Consider the following 23,442-nt stretch of genomic DNA (forward strand, 5'->3'; position numbering starts at 1 on the left):
GAATCATGATGCAGCCAAGTGTTGGAAAAGATGATGAAAGAGTAAGCACATTTTACTGCCAATTGTGTTTTCCACCAGATCTCTATTCACAGGGAAGAACAGTGAGGAATATCAATATTTGTTCTCAATGCCATATGTTATGTTGTACCAGTTCTTTTAAATGCTAAGCTATTTTTAAGAGGTTCATTTAAATTGGAAAAGTAAATTTTCAGAAATGTCCTATGTGCAGAATTCTTGACTGTGTACTAACTAGAATAACACAAACAGTGCAGAATATTTTCCATTACTAATTCACATTTCTAAATAAAACCACGTTATTGTTGTTTGCGTTCTAACATCGCTGTCTTTGAATAGTCTAGCTAAGAATATCACTTTGAAGACTGGGGCATGCATCAGAGCATTGCTGAAAAGTAATTTTTTGAATGTGCAAATTTTAAACAATGGTAATCACAGACCTGATTCAGGTTTACACTTAGGAAAAAGAACTGCAGAATGCAATGAATGTGCATAGAGCTAAAAAGCATAATTCACATGTCAAACACTCAAAATGTTATAAACAGCCAGTTCACCCACATTTGTTAACACTATTCAGGAAATAATTCTGAATTCAAAATTGATTTAGAAACTCATAAATTGCTTCTGAACAGTCCTTTAAGTCATTAAATAGTTATTTCAATGGGAAGAACTAACCATTTGCCTTTAGTGGTTTCTATAAAACATTGACTGACTGTCACTCTAGTTATGGGTGTAGTTTTCCAAGGTCTTACACATCTCATTCAACAATTGGAAAAAATATCCAGGAGTAATTTTTAAACTATATGCCCCTGCTACAGACAGTAACTTCTCCAGCAGAGTTTTGTAGCATGTAGCAAACTGAATTTAGAAGAAGGGATCAATATAACATACTAAAATAAAAAGAAAAAAGAAGCCTTTCTGTTACAATTTTCAAACTTTCGCAGAACACAATAGTAACCACTTAGTTCAGACACAGTGCTGTTTCATTCCTGATGAAAGCTGTGAACAGAAGTTGCTGCAAAAACGAAAAATCAAGCCATCCTTTACCACCTTTTCTGTATAGACATGTTTATACTGTTTGTATTATGTGTTCACTACAAACAGCTCATATATTTCAATGACATAATGTCTTCAATGAAAGGAGAACGAAGGACTTTACTACCTACAACTAATAAACTTAGAGGTGAAAAAGACAACTTACCATTATATGTTCAAGTAGAGAATCTATTGCAACTATATTATCAAAATATGTTCTGCAGAGAAAGAGAAGTCAGTAAACATTGGCATTTAGTCAAACACTTCTCAAATTATTCCAGGGGCTCTTGTTTAACTACAGCTTAACATGGAGCCAGAAAAGGTGAGGACAAACCACTGCACCTTGAAAATCACTAACTGGCTTGCTACAGCACAAGGGAATTAAGAAATGGTCCTAGCTCTGTTCCCTTGAGCCATTATTCTACAGAATTGAGAATATACTTTATTATACATAGAATTTGCTCTGTAGAAAATGGAAAAGACTACCAAATATTGCCTGCTGTGAACTGAATAGGCTCCTGCTGAGCAATACCAAGAATGCATCAAAATGCTTTGGCACCTCTAACACACTGAAAATTTTAAAAGTAGAAGAGAAAAGGAAAAGAAAAGAAGTAGAAAACAATGACAAAAAAATTTCTTTTAAAATACCAAAAATTGGCTAACTCCATGTAATATTATCTAATCCTTAACACTAGTTAAAAGGCAACTATCTAAGAAACTCTTCATGAGTTTTCTCTATGAACAACAGTTGAAATTGAAAAAAGGGAATGATCTTGTGACTTAAAAAATAAAAAAGTTTTTTGAAAAAAATCTCAGTTTCACAGCAAAGTGGTAACTGTTCAAGGACAGTCAAGAACATTGAAAGATAAAGGTCAAACTTATTAGTAAAAGAAGTCTAAGTCTTCCACAAGCCAAGTATTAATAACCCTCGGATTACAATGTTCCCAGCAGACAAAGGGCATTGTCCCGTGGCCTTGAATATATACACAGCTCAGTTCTGTTTGGGTCTTGTAGAAAGGAGATACAAAATACACTGGTCTGACATCGTCAGGGGCATGAAGAGGTGGAGCACTGAATACTCTGCCCTTTCTAAAATGTTACAGAACATGTCCCAGTGACATTGCACAGTAACCATTTCCTCACTGAAAAGGAAATTCTCCTTCCATGTTAGAAAAGATACAGACCACTTCCAAGAGGAATCTAATTATTTTCTTGCTGATACAAGTCTGTGCCTATATGAAGTTCATGAAGATATTATTAAATGATATCCCAGTTTTGTGTCTTAAAATACAAACTTTCTTCTGTAATTGAAACTAAAAACTCTAGGAAATTATAATACTAGCTAAGAATTATTCTCTTACAGAAAGGCATAATAAATATGTGCACTACTTACTACTTATTATCTTAAAAACTTAAAACAATTACAAAATTCTTTAAAACAATCTCAATACTATGCTAGTTCAAGAAAAAAAAATGCCACTTCATAAATCTGGACAGATTAATATAGTTTTTGGTAAACTAGTTCAGTATGGATGTTAGCAACATAAAAGCACTCTGGAAAGGAACATAATGGTGCAAGACTTGGTAAGAATGCCCTTTGGGAGACATGCTCTGAATCATGTTGAAATTAAAAAAAAAGTCATCCTGAGGAAAAGTATGGAGAAACATCTGGATACAACCAGCTTGCCCTCCTTGCAAGGGGCAGACTCCTCCCTTAGTAGTAATAAACTACTCGCCCTTCCAGCTGGGTCAGCTTGGCTGCCTACATTCCTGAGCAATGGCATAGGAATCTGGGATATCCTCTAATCTCATCAGCTTGAGAACTGTTCATCAAGACCCACACAAGTGTTTGCAGCAAAAATACAAGACATCTCATTTTTCCACAGTATCATCACTACTTTGTGATGCACTTTCAAATTTTTCCTCCAACTAGTTTCATAAAACACTGTTAAGCACTCCAGATCAATTTACCAGAAGTACAGCTCTGATTTATCTTTTAACTTATTGGTTATCTTTGTCTTTAAAGATTCTTACAGCAGCAACAAACAAAAAGAGATGAAAGAAGAGCAGATCACCTAAGACACTAAACTGATTTTGCAAGTGTAAGCTCAAGCTTTCACACTCTTGCTGTGCTTTCAAATTAACATTGCCTTATAGTGACAAGAAATTAAAAGCAAACATATTACATGCAATAAAAGTCTTTGAAAATTAAAAGAGATCCTTCAGAAAATGAACAGGAAGAGCAACCATGTGGCAACCCTGATTCTTAAAGGATTTAACTCTGAAATCCATATTTTTATGAATACATGCATTCATATCCAAAAAGTTGTTGGGAAAAAAGGGGAAGCTGAAGCTTACTAAATAACTTGCTGTAAAGTCCTTTCAAACCTTCTAAAATTGCCATAAGACACCAAGCCTATTTTTCACTACTAAAAAGATGGCCACTTTTAACTCTGACAGAAGAGGTGGGAAAAAAAAGAGGAAAAAACCCCATGCAAAAGACCACAAGAATAAATAAATTCTGTGAGGTATAAATGAATGTGATGTTTTCATCTGCACCACCACAAAAAAAATTATGAAAGGGATACACCACTGCCACACATCCCACTTGTTCTTGTCCCTGTGCTGAAGTTTGCCCATGCTCTCAAGTGTGCCTTTGCACCTGCTTGTGAGCTATAGTGAGTGGCTTCCACTACTGCTACTGAGTGAACACAGGTAGATTGGAAGAGCCAGGTTAGAAAAGATCATCAAAAAATCATGAAATTATCTTGCACATCACACTTACTTCGATACATCAAGCAAGAAGTCATTCAGTTCAGTCTGCTTGGCAAGGCCCCGGCACACCTGGAAGCACAGATCATAGAACCATTTGCTCCAGAACACTGATGCCACAGGGAAACTCAAGTCCCATCCCTTTAATTTGTATGAAAAAAAACACCAGTACTTGTGTGTGTGTGTACATACGTGTATATATATATATACACACACATATCTGCTACAGCACGGTACAAAATTAAAGCTGAATTTGTGTGCTGGGTTTCAATCTTAGCTATCTAGCTGCTGAGCTAAAACTGTGAAACACAAGTAAAATCTTTCCTAAGACTCACTTAAATCTGTTGGTTTTTACACTTGTTCATGCTGTCTCAAAGGCTGTCACTGACTGTGATTATGGAATGAACATTTCCTTATCCAGACCCTCAGATCTTCTGAGAATGTCAAATATTTTGTTTCCCTTCTCCCTTACCACATTTTTGCCACTTTTTCCAGGCTGCAAAGTAGCATATAGACACAACTGTAGTCTGACATCAGACAAGTTTAACTAAGCTAAGCAGCAGATGATACATGCTCAACTCAGGGAGAAATCAGCATGAATATGAATACAGAAAATAGTATGCATACTTCTTTTTAGAATCAAAATGTTAGATGAAGCAAAGCTTTCAACTTGTATTTGTACTTGACATATTTGCATACTCAGTATCTGAAACACAATTGTACATCTGTACATTACTAGAGCAAGCACTGAGGCCAAAAGAAAAAAAAACCTCTACTGCTTGTACATTTTACACTCACACAAGTATCACTTTGAATTAGTAATATCTTTCATCTGTGCAAAGTAGATACAAAATGCCAGGTCAAAACTCTTACATTCTTCTCTCGCAAAAAAAACTTGGGAAGAGCAAGCCCTCTGCTTAGAAGAATGAAGAGAAATAAAAATGGACAAGCTTGAACTTAAATTTCCCTGTTGTGTTTTGTTAGATGTGAAAGACTTCTCAATCAAGGAGAGAGCAATTCCTACACAGGTGAAGCTACAACTGCATGCAATTGCAATTCTACTAGTGTACAATAGCCTGTGCCAGCTAATTCTGCTAGATGGGAATGACCACCCCAAAGTCAGTGACTTCCAGCACAGAAGCAGAAAAGATTAGAGACTACAAGAGAAAAGCAGGAAGCTTTCTGCATGTCTTCTTACAAGTGTGCGAAAGACACCTTGAAAAAAAGAATGTCATGAATTTCCTCCTGGGAGTTGACAGAAGAATCTATTTTAGCATCTTCTCTGAGTTGACAGAATATGTTTAGTTTCAGTGTTACCATCCTCTGCTAGCTGAAGTAACAAAAGCTATTAGCAAAGCTGCCGGGGTTTGCTAGAGCAGCTTGACACTGAAGCTCCATTAGGCACCCAGCTAGGGACAGCATGAAGCATCCTTAGTGGCAGTAGTTACAGGACCACGAAGCAGCTAGTGAGGATGGCTTAAAATAGGCTTTGCTAGCAACACTTCATCATTTCAAACTGAATACCAAAGCAGGAGGAAAGCAACCAGTCAGCCTAGCAGTTGACTTTCTACAAGAAAAAGAAAACAAAACAATCCTGCAAAGTTGTTGTGGTAAATCTGCTTTAATCATTATTTATCTAGTTTGTTAAAATTTCTTTCCTTTAGTACAAATATAGTTTGTTATTTGATCCATGATTGCAAGTGAGGAAAAACTAGTTCAACAAACACCAAAAACGTTAGCATATTTTTCCAGGTTCAAGGAATGGGCTCTAAGCAATGCTTTAGCAATGACCTCCAGTTAAATCTGATCACAGTCCATGCTCCTACTAAATACATTCTGGAAGACGAGATACAGAATAAAAAAAATTAAAAACCACTCACACTTACTTGTACTTGATGTATTGCTACTGAAGCCCATGCAAGATTTGCTGTTGCAACCTGCAACAAAAGAGAAGAAATTCTCTCTGAAGAAACCTTGAAAACTGCACATCAGTGACATGCATCTTTTCTCTATCTACCTGCTAAGCAAATTGACTGAGCTGTTTTAGACAATCAGGCAGTAACAATTTAAGGGAAGACGGTTATTTTGCCAAAGTCTCAATGTACTTGCAAGTGTTTCAGTTTTAGAGCTTACCAATGGTTTTCAGAAGCAGCCATGAGCTCAAAAATACAACATCAAAACAAACATCTCACAAGCTGAGGGCTTTAAAAATTATACTGTTGAAAGGCATCTGCCATAGAAATAAAATCTGCCTTAACAGCTTTCTGGGGCTGTATCTCTTCAGCAATAGCTACTTCCAGCTGTAAACAGGCACTGTTTCTCTCATTACTGTTTTGGTGGCAGAAGAACCAGACCTGATCCCTCAGTTCAAGTGTTTTAAGTATGACAGTTTCCAGGCAACATTTCAAACAAATGTCATGTAAACTGCAGCTAACTATGATGTGCTACCATGCATAATCTCCTGTCCTTGAAGCACAGGAGCTTTTAAAGGAACACAGGGAACAGAAGCACAAGAGGTCAGCTTTTGCACGCCCTCCTAAGGTATTTTTTTATTTTATATTTTTAAACAGAACACTTTGCACACATTTCATAAAAATCGCTAATGGCATCCAAAGGCTTTCTGAAACCTGAAAATGAAAAGAATGCTTTAGAAAACTCAGAAAGTAACCTTAAAATATTTTTAATTCACCAATAAAATACTTTCATTCAGGAGCCAGTCTTTTCCAAGTAGAACATTCATGAACTTTAGCTATAGAAGCTATTTCATAAAACATAAAACATTCATATTTTCATTAAAAAATGCATGTCTGAGACTTATCTGAATTGTAGCTTGATTAATGTAATAGGACAATTTAAAAAATTAAATACATTGTGTGTAGGCTGCAGAATTAATGAAGCCTGGTTTTGTATGAATGCCTGTTCTTTGTTCTCTGAGCAAGGACAGTGGCACCACCACACTAATCCAGTTCCCTACCTTGACCTCTGTCTACTGGTGAAAAAATACAAGGTGTGAAAACAAGCTCAAGTGGCACTGACTACAGAACTAATATACAGATGTAAACATCAGATGAATGCCAGAGTACTTAGCTTACTGATAAACAAAATATACACTTGACAAATACTGCTGCTGTTTTCCTTCTTTGGGAGGACTAGTTTTAGTATCTCTTGCCTGAATATCTTCTGTCCTTTTCATACAAATAATTCCTGTTCAGTACAGCTAAACTGCACCATGGTGGATCTCATACCTTTCAAGACAACACACCTGGCTAGAACTCACTCCATTTTGTCCTGTGTGTTCAGATTTCCTTCTCTGGGGGATGGCACAGAGAAGAAATTTGTCTTTACATCAGAGACACATTAATGAGGATCCTAACCTTGACATGAGAGCAAAGATGCACTTTGAACACCTTTAGTATATCAACAGCCTTTGCAACACCTGCTCAGTTTTCAAATCTATTTGTATTTGGCTAACAGCTCCTAACTTCCGATTGACAAATGGGCATGTATGGACAACACACCTACAGAGGACTTGTATGAACAGAGTAATGCATGCAGAACAGTCATGGCAAGGGGAAAATTAGTATGAATGAGAATATCTGGATAAGGAAGCATCAGAAGTTAAAAAAAGCAGAGGAGAGCTTTATGAGCATCACCTAGACTGGCAGGTCATCCAGGTACCAGCACTTCTATACACACTTTCTAAAGGCGTCTAAGTCAGGAGACAAAGGACAGTGATCCTGACAACTCACAGAGATGGGACAGGCTAGAGAGAGACAAAGCTATCAGCTGCTAAAAGCTAAAGAAAAGCCTGACCCAAAACCAGCACATGGTTGTCAACCTAGAAAGAAACCAGGAGACCACAAAGACTCAGCAGACAGCATGCCTGGTCCTTCTGTTGCAAGGAATTCTGGAGGCATCACCTGGATACCTGGAACTGGAAATACCACCTAGACAGACTCATCTTGGTGCTGGAGCACGTGCGGCAGTAAAAACATGGATGCAAAGATCAAGAAACCTCTTTTGCTTCACTTTTGATTTAAAGTAAAATCTCTTTTCCCTCCTGCAAGACTCGGCACTGAGACTCGATAAACTGTTGCTGTAACATTGCAACACTGTTTTACGATGGGTCTCATTACTTTTGAAGCTACACCAAAGAGTAAACTAAAATTTTTTTTTAAATCTTACCATAATGTAAAACAAAGCTGTACGGGAAAGTTAAGATTGAGACTCAGATAACTGATCATTGTGATTTTGGGCTTTGCTGTTTGATTTACACTTACATTTCATTTACCTGCCCTGCGTTAACTTCTCAAACAACTCTGTATTGAGTTTATAATCAATACGGAAACTTTGAATCTGTTTATCCACAAAATAACACAACATAAAATTCTTGTAATTGTATGTTTTATCTCCTCTGACTGAAAATTCAAATCACCACCTATTTTCTTTTTAATAATAACAAAATCCAGCATGAAAAAGATATAAACTCACGAAAAGAGCAAGAGGAGAAGTTTGGAGTGGGGAGAGGGATGGGAGTGAAGTCCTGACCGTGGTGGGGGAGTGGGCAAAGGCTGCACAGGAGCTCACCTCTTGGTGACTGTGGTGGAAAGCTTCTTTGCCCCAGTGACGGTAAAGCTCCAGGATACCAATCAGGTCACCAATCGCTGTGACAATTGGCAGACACAGAACAGATTGGATACGGGTCCCCGACTCCAGTCCAGTACCTTTGGGAAATCGCTCATCCTAGAAAATGCAAACATAATCTGATAAAATGTGATATCTGATAAAGCATTAACAGCAAAGACGTACTGATGCTTTCCTCCTCCTCCTGTCTGAGCAAATCTGCAGGAAATCACAAAAGTCACAAAAACTCATCTCTCAGCATAACTTCTACACAGTAGTAAGACAGCAACTAAAAAAATTAATTTTGAAGTCTCAGCATTAATTTACATACACAGATAACTTTATTGATGTAAGGTCTGAATTAGCTGTGATATTACACCCAGATTTGAGTTTGTTTATATAATGCTTTTTTCTCTATTCTCACAGGCAGAAGAAACGGCACATTATTGCCAATGCCAGTTCAGATTAAATAAAAATCCAAACAAGGAATACTACCACTCCAACATCCTTCCCTCCAAAAAACCCTAAATAATTTGTAATCACAAAGTGGACTGCCCAGATCTCAGTATTAAGAGTAGACAACAGTGCTTGCAAGAAAACAAAAAATGAAACTTGAGGCTATGGCTTTCAGTTACACAGTTATAATCCTCAACCAACTCTTGAGGAGGAAAATGCATTCCCAAAAAATTACACATGAGAGTAAGCATCTTCCTCCTTTTCTAACGCATCCTGAACAAACTGGCGCAAAAGATACAGAAACAAATGTTCAAATAACCCTACCAGCTTGTATGTAAGGCCCAAATACATAACTTTCAATCTTCACAGAGCATGTTCAAGGCTTTATGGTTTCACTTCCCCATGTAGGAAAACTCAGGCAGGCCTAAGAAAGCACCTGGATGTCAGAGTCAGTGAGGCAGTCACTGCCCAGTGCCCAGTGTGCAAGACCCACTGCCCTGCACATCAGTCCTTCAGTACCTGATTCACAGCTTCCCTGCAGGCTGTGCTTAGGCAAGAAAGACACCCCTTCAAGGCTGATCAAAATCTCTCACTTCTCAAAGAAAACAGCAAGTAATCTCTACCTTAATTACTAAGATGACAATCAATTTGAACAAATGACAGACAAAAGAGAGTGGGAAGCACTTTGAAACACGAGCCTTCTGCTTTCTCTTTTTAGTTCTGTCCTCCCACAAAAAAAGGGCTGGCAAGTCTACCTGCATGCGCTTCCCTTTTGCTGTTGAGAAGCTTCTAAAATCACACAAAGGCAAACCGTCTCACCAAAATGAATCTTGCTGTTTGGTCAATGAATCACAAATATTACACCAAGAAAAAATTTCAAAACTCCTCCTCACTAACCCTATCATTTTAGTAAGAATATAAAACCAAAATACAGAACTCTTGTATGTAAGAATATAATGGTATTAATTGGAAATTACCAGTAAAATTTAAACCTTTTAACTGTAAAAACATACAAACACATGAAATCTAAATAGTCCAGAGAGTGGAGAAAGCACTGACTATTACTACAGGGAAAGCAGTTTCTGCCTTTCAGTTTTGTGGCTCTGTTTAAGTGTACTCACATTAGGCATTTGGTATTTGCTTATAGCCCACGTTTGCTGCCCTAAGGTCATATATTTTTTAAAAAAAAATTGTTAAAAGTAGAGGCAGCAATGTTCCTTTTTTTTTTCGGTCACAGTACCTAACAATTGTTATTCTGGGAAGAACTGCAAAAGATAGGGAACATTGAAGAGAGAAGAAAATGTAAACTTCCTTGGTGTTCTCAAAACCAACTAATCATAAAGTGCTTACTCAAAGTACAGTTTGAAAACCAATTTCATAAAATTGTATAAATGCAACTAATGGATTAAGTGTTTAAAAAAAATTAAAAAGGACTGACATATAGAGTGTCAAGAATTATCAGAATGTCACCTCAGGAACTTCCAATCCTGTTACAGAAAAAGGCTTGAATTTTGATTTCAGTTACATTACTGCACTTTTCATGTAGATCTACTGATACTATCAGTATTTTAGCTTTACATTAGAATATGCAGAGATAAAAATCCTGCCTAATAATCAGAATTCTAACTGACATTCTTGTCAGTGTCAGCCCTGTATTAAAATTAAATCAAATTTGATTGACTACATGAAAGTCTTCTTGTTTGGGGTAATATTTCAAGACCAAGAAGACAGGAGTTTTGATTGGTTGTTTTTTCCTATTGACGTAGTTCCATCATGTCCTTTACCTGACAACCAAAAAAAAAGGTAAAATAACCCAAAGTCAAAAAAACCTCAAACCTGTAAAACTAGAAATAAATGAAGTATTCTGAAATTATTCCATCAGCTAATCCAAACTCAGATTTACTTTCCTGGTATCGGGACAGATGTAAATTCTATAAGTAAATGTTCATCTCAATAAACATTTCAGCATCAACACATTCATTCTAAGAGCATGCTGCAATATCTCATTAAGAAAATAAAGCTTTTTACCCCCAGAATATCTTCTACTAACAACGTTTTTCTGGATCTGGCTACATAAGCAGATACAGTAGTGCCATGTGCAATGGGTCCTGCAGGAATGAGTCGTGGGTGTCCTTCTTTAGCTCCTGGTGGTGTGAATACACACAGACTCTAGTTAGAAAGAAAAAAAAAAGAGAGGAAAAAAAGGGAAGAAAAGCAATTAGAAAGCATGATTACTTTTACAGTTATGTACAATAAAGTAGATAATGTAAAGGAACACAGCTTTTGACAATGAAAAGTAGTTGAATAAACTCTGCTTAATTCTTCTGAAATCTTAGAAAATGCCACTCTAAAGTCATCCAGGTAACTCCAGCACAACTCCTGGGGAGCACAGTGGATAACTTAAGTCACTTGTTATTTATATCAGGGTAGGAATGCATTTACTTTGAACACATAATACACAGCATACAAGACTCACTCAAGATAACATTACCCTGTAAGAAAAACATTATCTTTACTTTTTTACCTACGACACACTCATTACTGCAATAGAAAATTTTCAAAAAGTAGAGATAATATTTAAATTTCTTTTTATATACACCAGAGATAGGTGACAATGCCACACCACAATGTATTACTAACACTCCTCTTAAGAATGGCCACAGGTTGTGCTGCTGATTAATTTCACCCTCAGAATTTGCTTTCATTAGGGCTGCAATCAGACAGGAGCTGTTTTCCAGCATGGATTATCACAGGTAACATTTGCATACAAAAATTCAGCTTCTACTATCAGCTGTAGAAAATGAAGTGATGACATAAGATGCATCCTCTCATAATTCTCCCTTCTTTACAAACATGCATGGTCTGTTATAAAGCACTAGTACTAAACAATTCCAAAAAAAAAACCAACCCCACTGAAATGTTCAGAAGCTAAAGAGATGCAATATAATGCACCATAAGAAGGTACTCCTGAAGTGATGAAGATTCCTTAGCTGTAATGAATTACCAGCATGTTGGAAGGAGAATGTTGGGACTTTATGCTGAGGGGAAAAAATGGTCACTTAAAAGTATGAAATTCATAGCCAAAACAAGATTGAAGTCTGTCCAAGAAAAATCAGTAGTCCAACCAATAGGGTATTTAGTAAGCTCAAAAGAAAAACACTCAAAATTCTGACAAAACCACTAACTGAGTACTTTGTTCTTAAGCAGAAAGTCAGTCCCAAAAAAATTCAGCAAGACAAGAAAGTGAGTTTTCCATCCAGCAACTCACAAGAAAGTGAGTTTTCCATTCATTTGCTAACATGTGATATAGATGAAAATTAAACTGTCTTGAAAACAATAAGAAAATGGAGCTGCCCCAAACTATTTTAGCACTGACAAGTGATTTTTTTCAGTTGGAAGGAAAGCTGCTTCTTCCATGGACTAGCTGCTGAATATTCACATTATTTACTCCATTTTGATGTCTTGCATTACAGTACAGGCACAAGAAATCATGGAATATTCTGTTTATTCTTATCCTAAACCTGAACCTTATTCTTCAAACCCATTTATGCTCACAGCTTCTTTGTGTGGCCCCTAGAAATAAGATGCACTTGAAAAGTGCATATGAATTTCCATATGAATTATAAAAATTCAATTTAAAAAAAGCAACATCCAAACAATCAAAAACCATCCAATCAATACATTGAATCTGTCAGAAAAAGCCTACTCAATATACCAGAATAAAAAGCTCCATTTACTCTTACTTGCTTATAAACTAATAAAGATACATAAAATTTTTAAATAAAAACTTAGCTTCATAGCTGCTTGCCTTCATAAGCTTCAGTTCATGTTTTTACATGCACTTAAATAGAATGAAAAAGAGCATTTTACATAACATAGCCAAGAAAAGCACACCATGATCTAAAAAAAAAAATTACATTATTCTAATAAAACTGAGGAAACCACAGATCTTTCTTTATTTAGATCAGTGTTCTGGTATAAAATAATTTTCAAAAAATAAAAAAGGTAGTAAAATACAAAGAGCATAGAAATACTGAAATACATGTCATAGTCTGATCTGCTATACTATATGCTTAAGACTTACTATTTAAAATACACTCTTATAGTAGGAAAAGCAACACTGAAAAGGTGGTTTCTATTGAAGAGAACTGCAAAATGTAGAGATGCAACAGAATGTTAAAAGTCTGATTTATGTAGTCCAAGTAGTGGAATGAGTCAAAATCAACAGGATAGAGAGCAAAGCTGATTTTGCTGAAGATGCCAAAGAATAACTTTTATTCACACCTTCTTCTATGCTTCAGATACATTTGGTTCTTTTTACCATGGTATCAATGCATTACATATAGCAATGTAACTGTGCTACTTAAATTATGTGTGTAAAATGTGCTTTTCACACTCATCTCCTGAGGATGCCCAGTCTTAAACATAATACAATGCACAAATCTCTCTTCTCAGAAAGAGCTTCTCAAAAAAAAAAAACCAAAAAAAACCAAAAAAAAAAAAAAAAAACCAAAAAAAAAAAAAAAAAAAAAAAAAAGGAAGAAAATCAAACAACAACTTGCACCAGAAAACAAAGAATTCACTTCTCCCACACCTTCAGTGGCCAAAAACCTGCGCTGACATTATGAAGTATTGCCTGCTAAGGCTGCTTTCACCAGCAAAGCCTTTCCTGTGTCCTTGTGTATCATTCTGTCTGGTAAACCTCTCTGTTGCTAACACAATAAAGTATTGCTGTGAACAAGTTTCCCTATGCTGAAAAAAGTTTGTGAACATTATTTTACTTCCAGCTTCTGCAAAAAAGAGTTACAGAAGCAATCCCATTCTGCTTCTAAGGAAAGTTGCAAACCTGTGGCTAAGGGGTCAGTGATCTAAAAACTCTTCTAACTACCCAACAGATTCTAAATTTGCCACTGTTCCTCCTGATTGCAGAAGTAGAAATGACTGCAGAACAAATTATAGTCTTATCCTAACCATGCAGCACTGTTAAAAAGAAAGGCAATTTTTCTCCTAACCATATATGAGCTGAAATTAATCCATAAGCTTCTACCATTCCACACTGACTTTATACATACAGCTGATAAATTGCTGTGAGTGGTTGTACGTTCCACATTTGATTAATTTAAATCTGAATGAGTTTAAATGTTTATTGCCAATTAATTATGTAGAAATGTCTCCAATAGAAGGCATCAATGGCAAGGTCAGTCAAACAAAACAAAGTAAACTGCGCCCTGCTCTACTATGGCATGTTACTGAAATAATCTCTGAGGTACCCCACAGACAGACCTTTATGGGAATCTCTAAAATTAACACTGTCAAAAAACAGCAGGTTTTTCACATCACCTATCCAGCTCACTTTTATTTTCTTTCTCTTAAGAAAATACTTATGAAATGAAATGTACTGCAGTAATGGTAAAATTTGGGGGACACCTATTTTCTTCCAACTGTGAACAACTCGAGCATTATTTTCATTTACAAATGTACATTCCAATATTCTTTCACTAGGCTGAAAAGACAACTAAAATGTTTCCATACAGACATCAGATATATTGTGTACAGCTTCACAAGTAAAAGAAATTATTAAATTTGGCCCTTTCAAATTAACTTGCATTTTCTCAGTTTGTCTGAATATTTTACTTCAAAAAAAGACAGTTTGTGTTTCTGGTAATGATAATAAACAATGATTAATAATCAAAATAAGAAACAAGTGGATCTTCATCCACAAGTTAACCAATATATAGTCAATAAAAAAGGAAATATGAGAATATTAGGGCCCCTGATTTCCCAAATACTATACTGATAACTCACAATGCAGTAAAAGGAGACAGCAGGACATTTGTGCACTGCTCACAGACTCTTTTGCTGCTATCACTTGCAGTGAGCCTCTAAGTCAGTATCAGAAAGGGATAAATACAAATAGCTCTTTACTGATAATGCTATGTCACGGTCTCTCTCCAGGCAAAAGTTAAATACTAAAAGATAACTACTGTAGAAAGAGCATTAGGTATGTCTTCTGCTGATGAGAGAGAAGGCAACCAAAATGGGAGATTCAGTCTGGATCTGAAAAACTACCAAAAGGACAAACATTGGCTTGGAGAGAGAATTCTCTGGAAGCTTACACGTTCAGGCATTCTGGCACCTGGCAGTCCACAGGACTCTCTAATTCCCAATTTTGACCTGTTTACCCTCCTTCCAGACAAAGACAGAACCTCCTTTTCTACATCAGTCTTAACTATCCTATTAAAAATATTCTCCCAATAAGTTCCATATGGTGATGGACTTCTTTAAATGTAGTAGGCAGGGGAACACTAAAGTTTGACATCAAGAACTTCCTGTAACTTGTTGAAACCCTAGAGCACATGAGATTCTTTCTTTTCTTCCACCTGTGACAGGACAGATTGCTCTAAGTGGGCCTAAAATCTTTGAAATTACTCCTCCCCTCATTGTTTAGTCACTTAATTCACTTCTATTAAGTCCACAGCCAAAAAAATCTCCTATTAATTTTGATGGATGTAACAGTGTGGTTTGGAACCCACTAATGACCTATCATAAACACAGAGATCAAGAGGTTGTTAAAAAAGCAAACTGAAGCAAAACAGAAAGTCCAAAAGAAATTGTGACCTTAACAAATGTTTAAACACTGGTGAACACAGACAAATGTTGCAAAATTCACCATTTCATCTTGGTGGTATTAGGCTATATAGTTGAAGGATTCAATGATCTCAGAGTTTTTTCCAACTTAAAACATTCTATTGATTCTATTCTATGAGCCATGTTTCTTAGGCACTCTAGGTATAGGTAACATATTGTTGTCTCTAATATATTTTAAAAATACTAATGTATATACAAGCCTGCCAGTATACAGGAATGCAGAATGATGTACTATAACTGTTTCTTGAGGGATATAAAGATGAAAACATCCTCAATTCACAAATAAACTTGGCTTTCAGAGACATAACAAGATCAGAATATACTCAATGAGCCATAATACCATGGGTTTGGTGCTCTTTCCTTGGTACTATGCACTCAGTCTAGTAACATTATTAAGTAATTTATCTTGAATGTCTTACTGTGGCTGAAAAAGCCTTCTTTACTCCTCATCTCTAACAGCTAAGAGCATGCATATGAAGAATTACTCATGTTCATCTTGTCATACTGGCGTAACTTGGCCCCATTGTTGGTTTCTCCAGTGAAAATCTAATGCTTGACAGAGACAGCAGATTAAAATCCCAGTAAAAGAAAACATGAGTAGTAGCAGCAAGTCTCATAACACAATAGCATCCGCAACTCTTGACAGATATTGTTACAGCACTAAGTAAGAAAACTGCAGTTTTCAGTGATTTCCATCTTGGGCTCTTCTGATGAAGATGACAACCACCAGTATAATTGATGCTCTTTTCCTAGCCACTGTTGGTATGCAGCTTGTTGGAATCCAACACCAAATCCTATCTCACAAAACCCAGAAACCATTCAACCAACTACATAAAGTTTGTCAGGATTAGAATTAAACTGCAAACATGTATTCATCATCATCATCATTTCACAAACAGTTACTTCTTCTTTTCATGTAACTACTCATAACTAACCAAATGACAATCACAAACCAATTTTTCTAAAAGCTCCTTGTAGAAAAGCAGTTTGGATAAGAACCAGACATTTTAATGATTAAAATGAAGGATGAGTACACATGAGACAAGCATTCTGCTAACAAACTATTTTGGTGGTACAGGTGACTGGATTTTGATCTAGTTTATTCCTCAGGACAATCTGCTAATAAAACTGGTCCTAAAATGCTTCATGGGAAATCATTTAATATTCAACTGACATTAAATGAAAGCCTTTATACTAAAGCATTGCTATGTGATTTGATGCTTGGGGGAAAGAAAAAATTAAAGAGAAAATGGAAATTGATCAACCTGATATTAAGTGAGTTTAATGGCCTTCGGTGCTCACATCTGTTTCTGTTCAATAACAGCAATAGATTTTTACTCTTGGTAAAGGACAACTTAAATGTAAGACCACACAACCGAGCAATAAAATTATCTGCAGATATTTACAAAAACTGTGTCCTAAGGCCTGGATTTTTAGCAAGAATAAAACTCAACATAATAGGCAAATATGACCAAGAAAAACAAACTAACATGATTTAATTTGGAAATTATTTACAGCCAAGCCGCTTGCATTTGTTATGTGGCATATTTGAAGTAGGAGCCCAACACTGTCATGCAAAAAGCTTAAAGAGCTCTAGGAAATTATGGGTTTAAGCACAAGTGCCACAGTCTGACTGTACGAGGGAGGCACACGGAGATAAAAGAAGACACCAGATAAAAACACCAGCAACTACCACCATTGTTTATAAAAAACTTGTTTCCTTTGCAATATAACACAGTGTATTACAGGAGATTTGCAATTTTAAGCCACATCATATGCACAAATGTTGGATATTAGTGAAATGAAGGTGGTGCACTTACTATAGAACTACTAACAGTTGGTGTTTTTCTTTTGTTTTTGGCAGGAAGGTTATGTCTTCACCTTTCTGAATAGTATCAATTTTTAACTGCACTTAAGTCCTGGAAACTTTCCAGTTGATTTACACAAGAAAAGCACCATAAGAGTTATAGAAGTTCATTGACACAGAAAATCAAGTTGATATGCCTCCCTCCTATCCCTTCCATTTTAAGGCATGGTCAGCTAAGCATTTTTCTCTAAGACATTTGGCAGAACAGGTCCCAAACACTCCTCCAGGGATGAGGATCCCTGAGTTTGCACAAGGAACAGACTGTCATGCTTCCTTACAGCCACAGCTGAGGAAGTTTTCCCAATGCCAAGTCAAGCACACTGCTTCTTGCCCTACACACTATAGGTATTGGAGATGATTCCCTTCCTCTCTGCCTTATTCAAGCATATCTTCATGTCTCAACTTTCTTTTCTTTAGACTATGCAAAACCACTTTTGTTTCCTGACCATTGTCTCTGCTCTCTCCTGAACTCACTTCAGCTCCTCCAATTCTATTTTTTCTTAAAGTGCTGTGTTTAAATGTTTTATTCCATCTGAGGCTTTAGCAGTGGAGAGAGAAAAAGGAAAAAATACATTAGGACTAGAGTTCTGTTTGTGATACATACAAAAGTGTACTTTTTATTACAGCAATGATTATTGCAGACTTATTTTTACCTTCAAATTCACTGACAACACTAGAATCTTTCTCAGAGTCATCAACTGCCCCACACAGAGGCAATATGTGGAAAGCCAAGCACTTAGCTGAATCATTGTCTGGTTTCTTCTGATCATTTTCCAAAACCCATTTTGAAATCAAACATACAAACATATCTGCAGTCCTATATTCTTTCTTTACCTGTGCATTAATGAATACAGTAAGCAAAACCAGATACCTGAATAAATCTCTGCAGATTTATGCAAAACCACCTCCCATTCTGATAGTGAAACACAAACACCTGGACTCTATCTAGTTTTCTAGCAATTTCTACATTCTACCTATAGCATATACTCATGTATGCACAAACTGGGGAATGGAGATGCTGGAGAGCAGCACCACAGAAAGGGACCTGGGGGTCCTGGTCAGTGGCAAGTTGAACCTGACTCAGCAGTGCCCTGGCACCCAAGAGGGCCAGCCCTGTCCTGGGGGCATCAGGCACAGCATCACCAGCAGGGCAAGGGAGGGGATTGTGCTGCTCTGCTCTGAGCTGGGGCAGCCTCACCTCGAGTGCTGGGGGTAGTGTTGGGTGACACAATGCAAAAAAGACATTAAGGTCTCAGAGAATGTCCAAACCACAGCAAAAGTGATGATGAAGAGCCTTGAGGAGCAGCTGAGGTCACTTGGTCTGTTCAGCATGGGGGAGACTGAGGGCAGAGCTCACTGCAGTTCCAGCTTCCTTGTGAGGGGAACAGGAGGGGCAGGCACTGATCTCTGCTCTGAGGTGACAGTGACAGGACCTGGGGAAATGGCCTGAAGCTGTGTCAGGGAAGGTTTAGGTTGGCTATTATGATAAGGTTCTTTAACCAGAGGGTGGTTGGGCACTGGAACAGCACCCCAGGGAAGTGGTCACAGCACCAGCCTGGCAGAGTTCAGGACAATGCTCTCAGGCACAGACCAGTTCTTGTGGTGTCCTGTGCAGGCCAGGAACTGGATTTCAATGATCCTGATGGGTGCCTTCCAACTCAGGATATTCTATCATACTTTCATCATGAACACATTCCACAAATCCTGAATATTAAATTAAACAAGACCAAAATTTCCCTAAGATACATTGTGACAGTTATTTATTTCTTTCAGCTTGACAATTTATTGACTCAAATTTAAACTCTAACACTGCACCTAAACAAGAGCTTTCACTCTCCACTGAGTATCACTATTCACTGGCAAATAAGAAAGCAACAGATTTCTTCCACTTTACATATAAAAGAACCCCATGGTCTTAGAACTGATTCAAGGATATAGACCAAAGTTTCCTGAATTGACTTGCAACTAGAAGGATTTCACCCGGAAACATGTCTAAAAGACTCAAATTTCAGAGAAGATGTCTATGCATTCAAAAACCAGAGATAGCAGGCAGTACAGGGTTTTTCCGGTGTTCTTAATTCAAATCACCCACCTCATAAACTCACTAGGTGGCACTGCATACACATCAAGCAGCAACAACTTTTGCATGACTAGAAATTAAAGAATGGCTTAATAAAATACACCCTGAAGCACAGAGTATGTGCACATATTTGTGGCCTCGCATAATTATTTCTTACAATAAAGCTATTGGAAACTTCTGTCTGAAGCGAGGATAATCTGTTTGTCAACACAATTTGCAGTTTCAGGAACTAAGCAACACAAGACCGAGTAAAAGTTGCTTTAAGTGGATGCCTGTTAAACATGAAGACATACATCTTTATGTAGGAATCACGGTGTAATCATAAGGCAAATTACTCATACAAGTAAGGACTATAAACAAGAAGTATCTGAAGAATTGATTAATGTAGTAATACATTAGGAACTCTGTAACTGTGATAAGTATTTTTGAAATAGTGCCTTGTAAAGATGTCAGCTTATGGACTTAAATGCCCAGCTAGCATGATACTTAGGCAATTGATTTACACACACGGTACCCAATATGAGGATTTCAGTAAATCCTTTAAGACATGTTTGAAGATGATACTTAATCAAGGTCATAACAGCAGAATTATGAACTGTTGTTCATTCATCCCCATAAAAACAAAAAAGAAAATGTCCTTTGCTGGAGAGTTGTGAAACATTCCTGTTTGATTTGGAAGTGTTTCTGTTCTCCAGTATTTAGAATTTGTAAAACAGCTGCTATGTACCTGAAAAAAACCCAACTTTATTTGCATAACTACACTAACCCATGGACACGGATAATCCCTTAGATATGAAGGAAGTTCAAAAACCAGAGGCAGTATGGGCCCAGGTCTGTTCAGATTATGACCCAGATGTGGAAGCTCTACTGTTTTTAGCACAAGTACTTTGCAATTCATTCTAGCACATACACAGCACAGGCAGAACCAGATTCTGAAACACTGGGCAACTTCACAGGGAAGGAAGGAGCTGGGCATGCAAGAGTGCTCACCTGCTAGAGGGCAATCATTTGAAAAACAGAATCACCATCAGAACACTCTCAGTTAGGACTGCATCGAGTGGTAGTGCTTTCAAGTAATTTGAACACCCAGAAGGATGCTAAAATAATTTAACTATCCACACTGGAATCATTCTGGCACCAATTCTGAGTATTACTTGCATTAAAAAATGCACCGGAATCTGCAATTGATGTGGCATCTTCTATTTCAGGCAAATTCACTCAAGTCAATATCCTGAAGGCATTCAACCTGAACTATCAGCTAGAAGTTATTTAGTCCTTATGCTGCTTTCCAACTCTAATATAGTATGTAAACTTCAATAGAGAGAAAGAAAATAAGGCTGTAAAAAAACTTTTTATATGGACAGATATTTTTACAAACTTACTTTTGTGCCATTAAACTCCAATGATTGTTTTCTAAAGCACTGTCCTCCTTTAAAGGCAATTGTATCATCTATGTTTTGCAAAAAGAAAGGGACTGGCTAATCTACGGCTTTTTCTCAAACTAGATGAATTTTCTTTCAGTACTAATGTAATTTTCATGTAAAGAAAATTCTGCCTATATTAAATATGGCACCAAAGAATGATTTAGTGTGCACTCTTAATAATCCATTAAAAAAGCAATTGGCAATGATATGGCTATTTTCTTAATATTAAGAATATTAAGAAAGAATAGCACAAAATATGTAGTAATCATTTACTAGTTTTCATTTTTCAAAAATTAAGCATTTCTGTAAAATGAAAATTATCTTCTATCCTAATTAGAAACTCACTGTTTAATCCAGGCTAAAGGTAGTTAAGGATATCTCATATTGCAAAAATTCTCCTTTGATAAGATTAACATAAACCAAAAATCGCAAATCTGGATTAATTTAAACAAGCAAAAGTATACCTATACACATTTAAAGCAGGAACTGCAATGAAGTAGAGTTAGTGCTTATGCTTGAGGTTTGGTCATAAATTCCCTTAGAGAATATTGTCAGAACACATGCATCACTAAATATTAGAAAACCATTTGAAAGCAGTTATCTACTTGTTAATAGGATTGCTCCATTTTTACACACTCCCATCCCAAAACTTGATTCCCAAAAAGACATACACACACACACAGACACACATTCCTAGCTGGATAACAAGCAGATATTTTCTAAGCTAATGAACAAAAAGCCCAATGCTAAATTGGGGGGATAGGGTCAGGGGGTGGTGATGAGGGTAGAGGAAGGATTCTGCCAAATTTGCAAAATTCAAGTCCCATATCTACCACCAAAATCTTAAGCCAGCATAAGGTAAATACTATTCTTCAACACATGGCCATAGATATTCAGCAAATACTCCATGCAGGCAAATCAAAAGTTTTTTGGTTTTGTTTTTTTTTTTTTTTTTTAATTTCAGCTTAAAGAATTAGCTCGTTCCTGATTTTGCTATGCAGAATCTTTCTGTTCCCATTTTAAAAAGACATTTAATAAAAACAAATAAAACCTCATTGCCAGTGCTTGCTGGGCAATGGCTAATCTCACTTGGATACATCCTTTAAATTAAATATTCCAGAGACAAAGGCTACCCAAATTAATTTACAATGACAATTTATTATAAGAAATAGGCTAATGCATTGCCATTTAGCTACAAGACTACAAACACGAGTTTGGCCCAAAGCCCGCTAAAGTGAATGGAAAATCTCACACTAACTTCAAAGGACTTGGGATCAGTCCCTATAATAACTACATGAAGAACATTCCATTTTGGGTGATGCAGCTACATAGCAGTGGTTAATAAAGTCAATGTGTGTTTTTAGTGGTTGGAGCTTTTTTTCAGGAAAGAGTTGTACTGGAATACTGGGAAGCAAATAGATTCATCTGCCCAATATGTTATTAAAAAAAAAAAAAGAAAAAGCAGAAGGTCATGTAGTACCCAGGCCCTTTTTGAGCCTCAACTCAAAAAGGCTGTGAGTAATCCCATATTATGCCATACTAATCTAATAGGAAAAACCTCACCATAGCAAAAATTCTCCTTGTCTCAAGCAGTAAAGTTAATTTTACTGTAATCTTTTAGAAAGCATTCAGAGATGAGCATGCTCAGCTGGCAGGCAGCCACTGCCACCAAAGCTGTCGAGAGCTGTGCATTTGGGATGGAGGCTGAACTTCCTGCAGGTTCCTGCCTCTGGCAGCAGGAGGGAAATTTTGAGTGACTGCTTCTATTACCCCTACCCATGACAATGAATGCTGACACCTACTAATAAGAACCAAAGACGGCACTCAAACTGATGAACAACATGTTTCTTAAATCATACATCTCAGCGAGTTATTTAAAAATATATGCTATTCATTTGCTTAGCAGAAGCCATTGAGAGAAGAAAGATTTCTTTGAATAATAAAGTGGGTTATCTTTATTATGTGAAACAGTTATATCACAAAAAATGCAAAACTTCATTTCCATTTCGTATAGGAAATTTCTGTATGGGCCTTCTTCCATATAAAATTACTTGCAGGTTTGTACATCTTCAATTCTGTTACCACTACTTCAAAACAGTAACTTTCACAGTTTTTTTCTGAATCCAAATATTGCACAACATGCAAAGGAAATTGGCTAATGGACTATAGAAGAATAAGCTATCAAAACTGACTGCGTAAAGTAAGGAAAAAATAAGACGAGAAAAAAAATTTTCCTCCCTAATCACTGCTTGTTTCTTGAACCAATGAAAGACAAAATTTCCAACAAATTCTGATTTTTAATTTGAGGGAACTAACTGAAGTACTACACCAAATTTCCTTCTGATAGCCATTCAAAGAAATTACAAAGTCTCGTATTATGCTAACTGTACAAATCCAACTGGATAAAAAAAGATGCAAGGTATTCTAACATTCAAATAACAAAAGAACAAATATTGGGCTCGCTGTTGTTTGAATTATTACATCAGAAAGCAACTGAATTACTAATTTTTAAATTTTTATTT

The 23,442-nt window shown here is 36.6% G+C and overlaps 1 protein-coding gene across 1 annotated transcript in view; it reads right to left on the reverse strand.

Moving 5' to 3' along the window:
* Positions 1-23,442, reverse strand: part of PDE10A (phosphodiesterase 10A) — a 167,048-nt gene that overhangs the window by 31,826 nt on the left and 111,780 nt on the right. Inside the window, exons 6-10 of the mRNA XM_058802226.1 lie at positions 10,930-11,070; positions 8,410-8,565; positions 5,709-5,759; positions 3,836-3,894; positions 1,217-1,268 (exon numbers count right to left, since the gene is read on the reverse strand). Of these exons, the coding sequence (XP_058658209.1) occupies positions 1,217-1,268; positions 3,836-3,894; positions 5,709-5,759; positions 8,410-8,565; positions 10,930-11,070 (459 nt within the window). The remainder of the gene's footprint in view (positions 1-1,216; positions 1,269-3,835; positions 3,895-5,708; positions 5,760-8,409; positions 8,566-10,929; positions 11,071-23,442) is intronic.

Source organism: Ammospiza caudacuta, chromosome 3 (assembly GCF_027887145.1).
Source record: "Ammospiza caudacuta isolate bAmmCau1 chromosome 3, bAmmCau1.pri, whole genome shotgun sequence".
NCBI classification, from domain to species: domain Eukaryota; kingdom Metazoa; phylum Chordata; class Aves; order Passeriformes; family Passerellidae; genus Ammospiza; species Ammospiza caudacuta.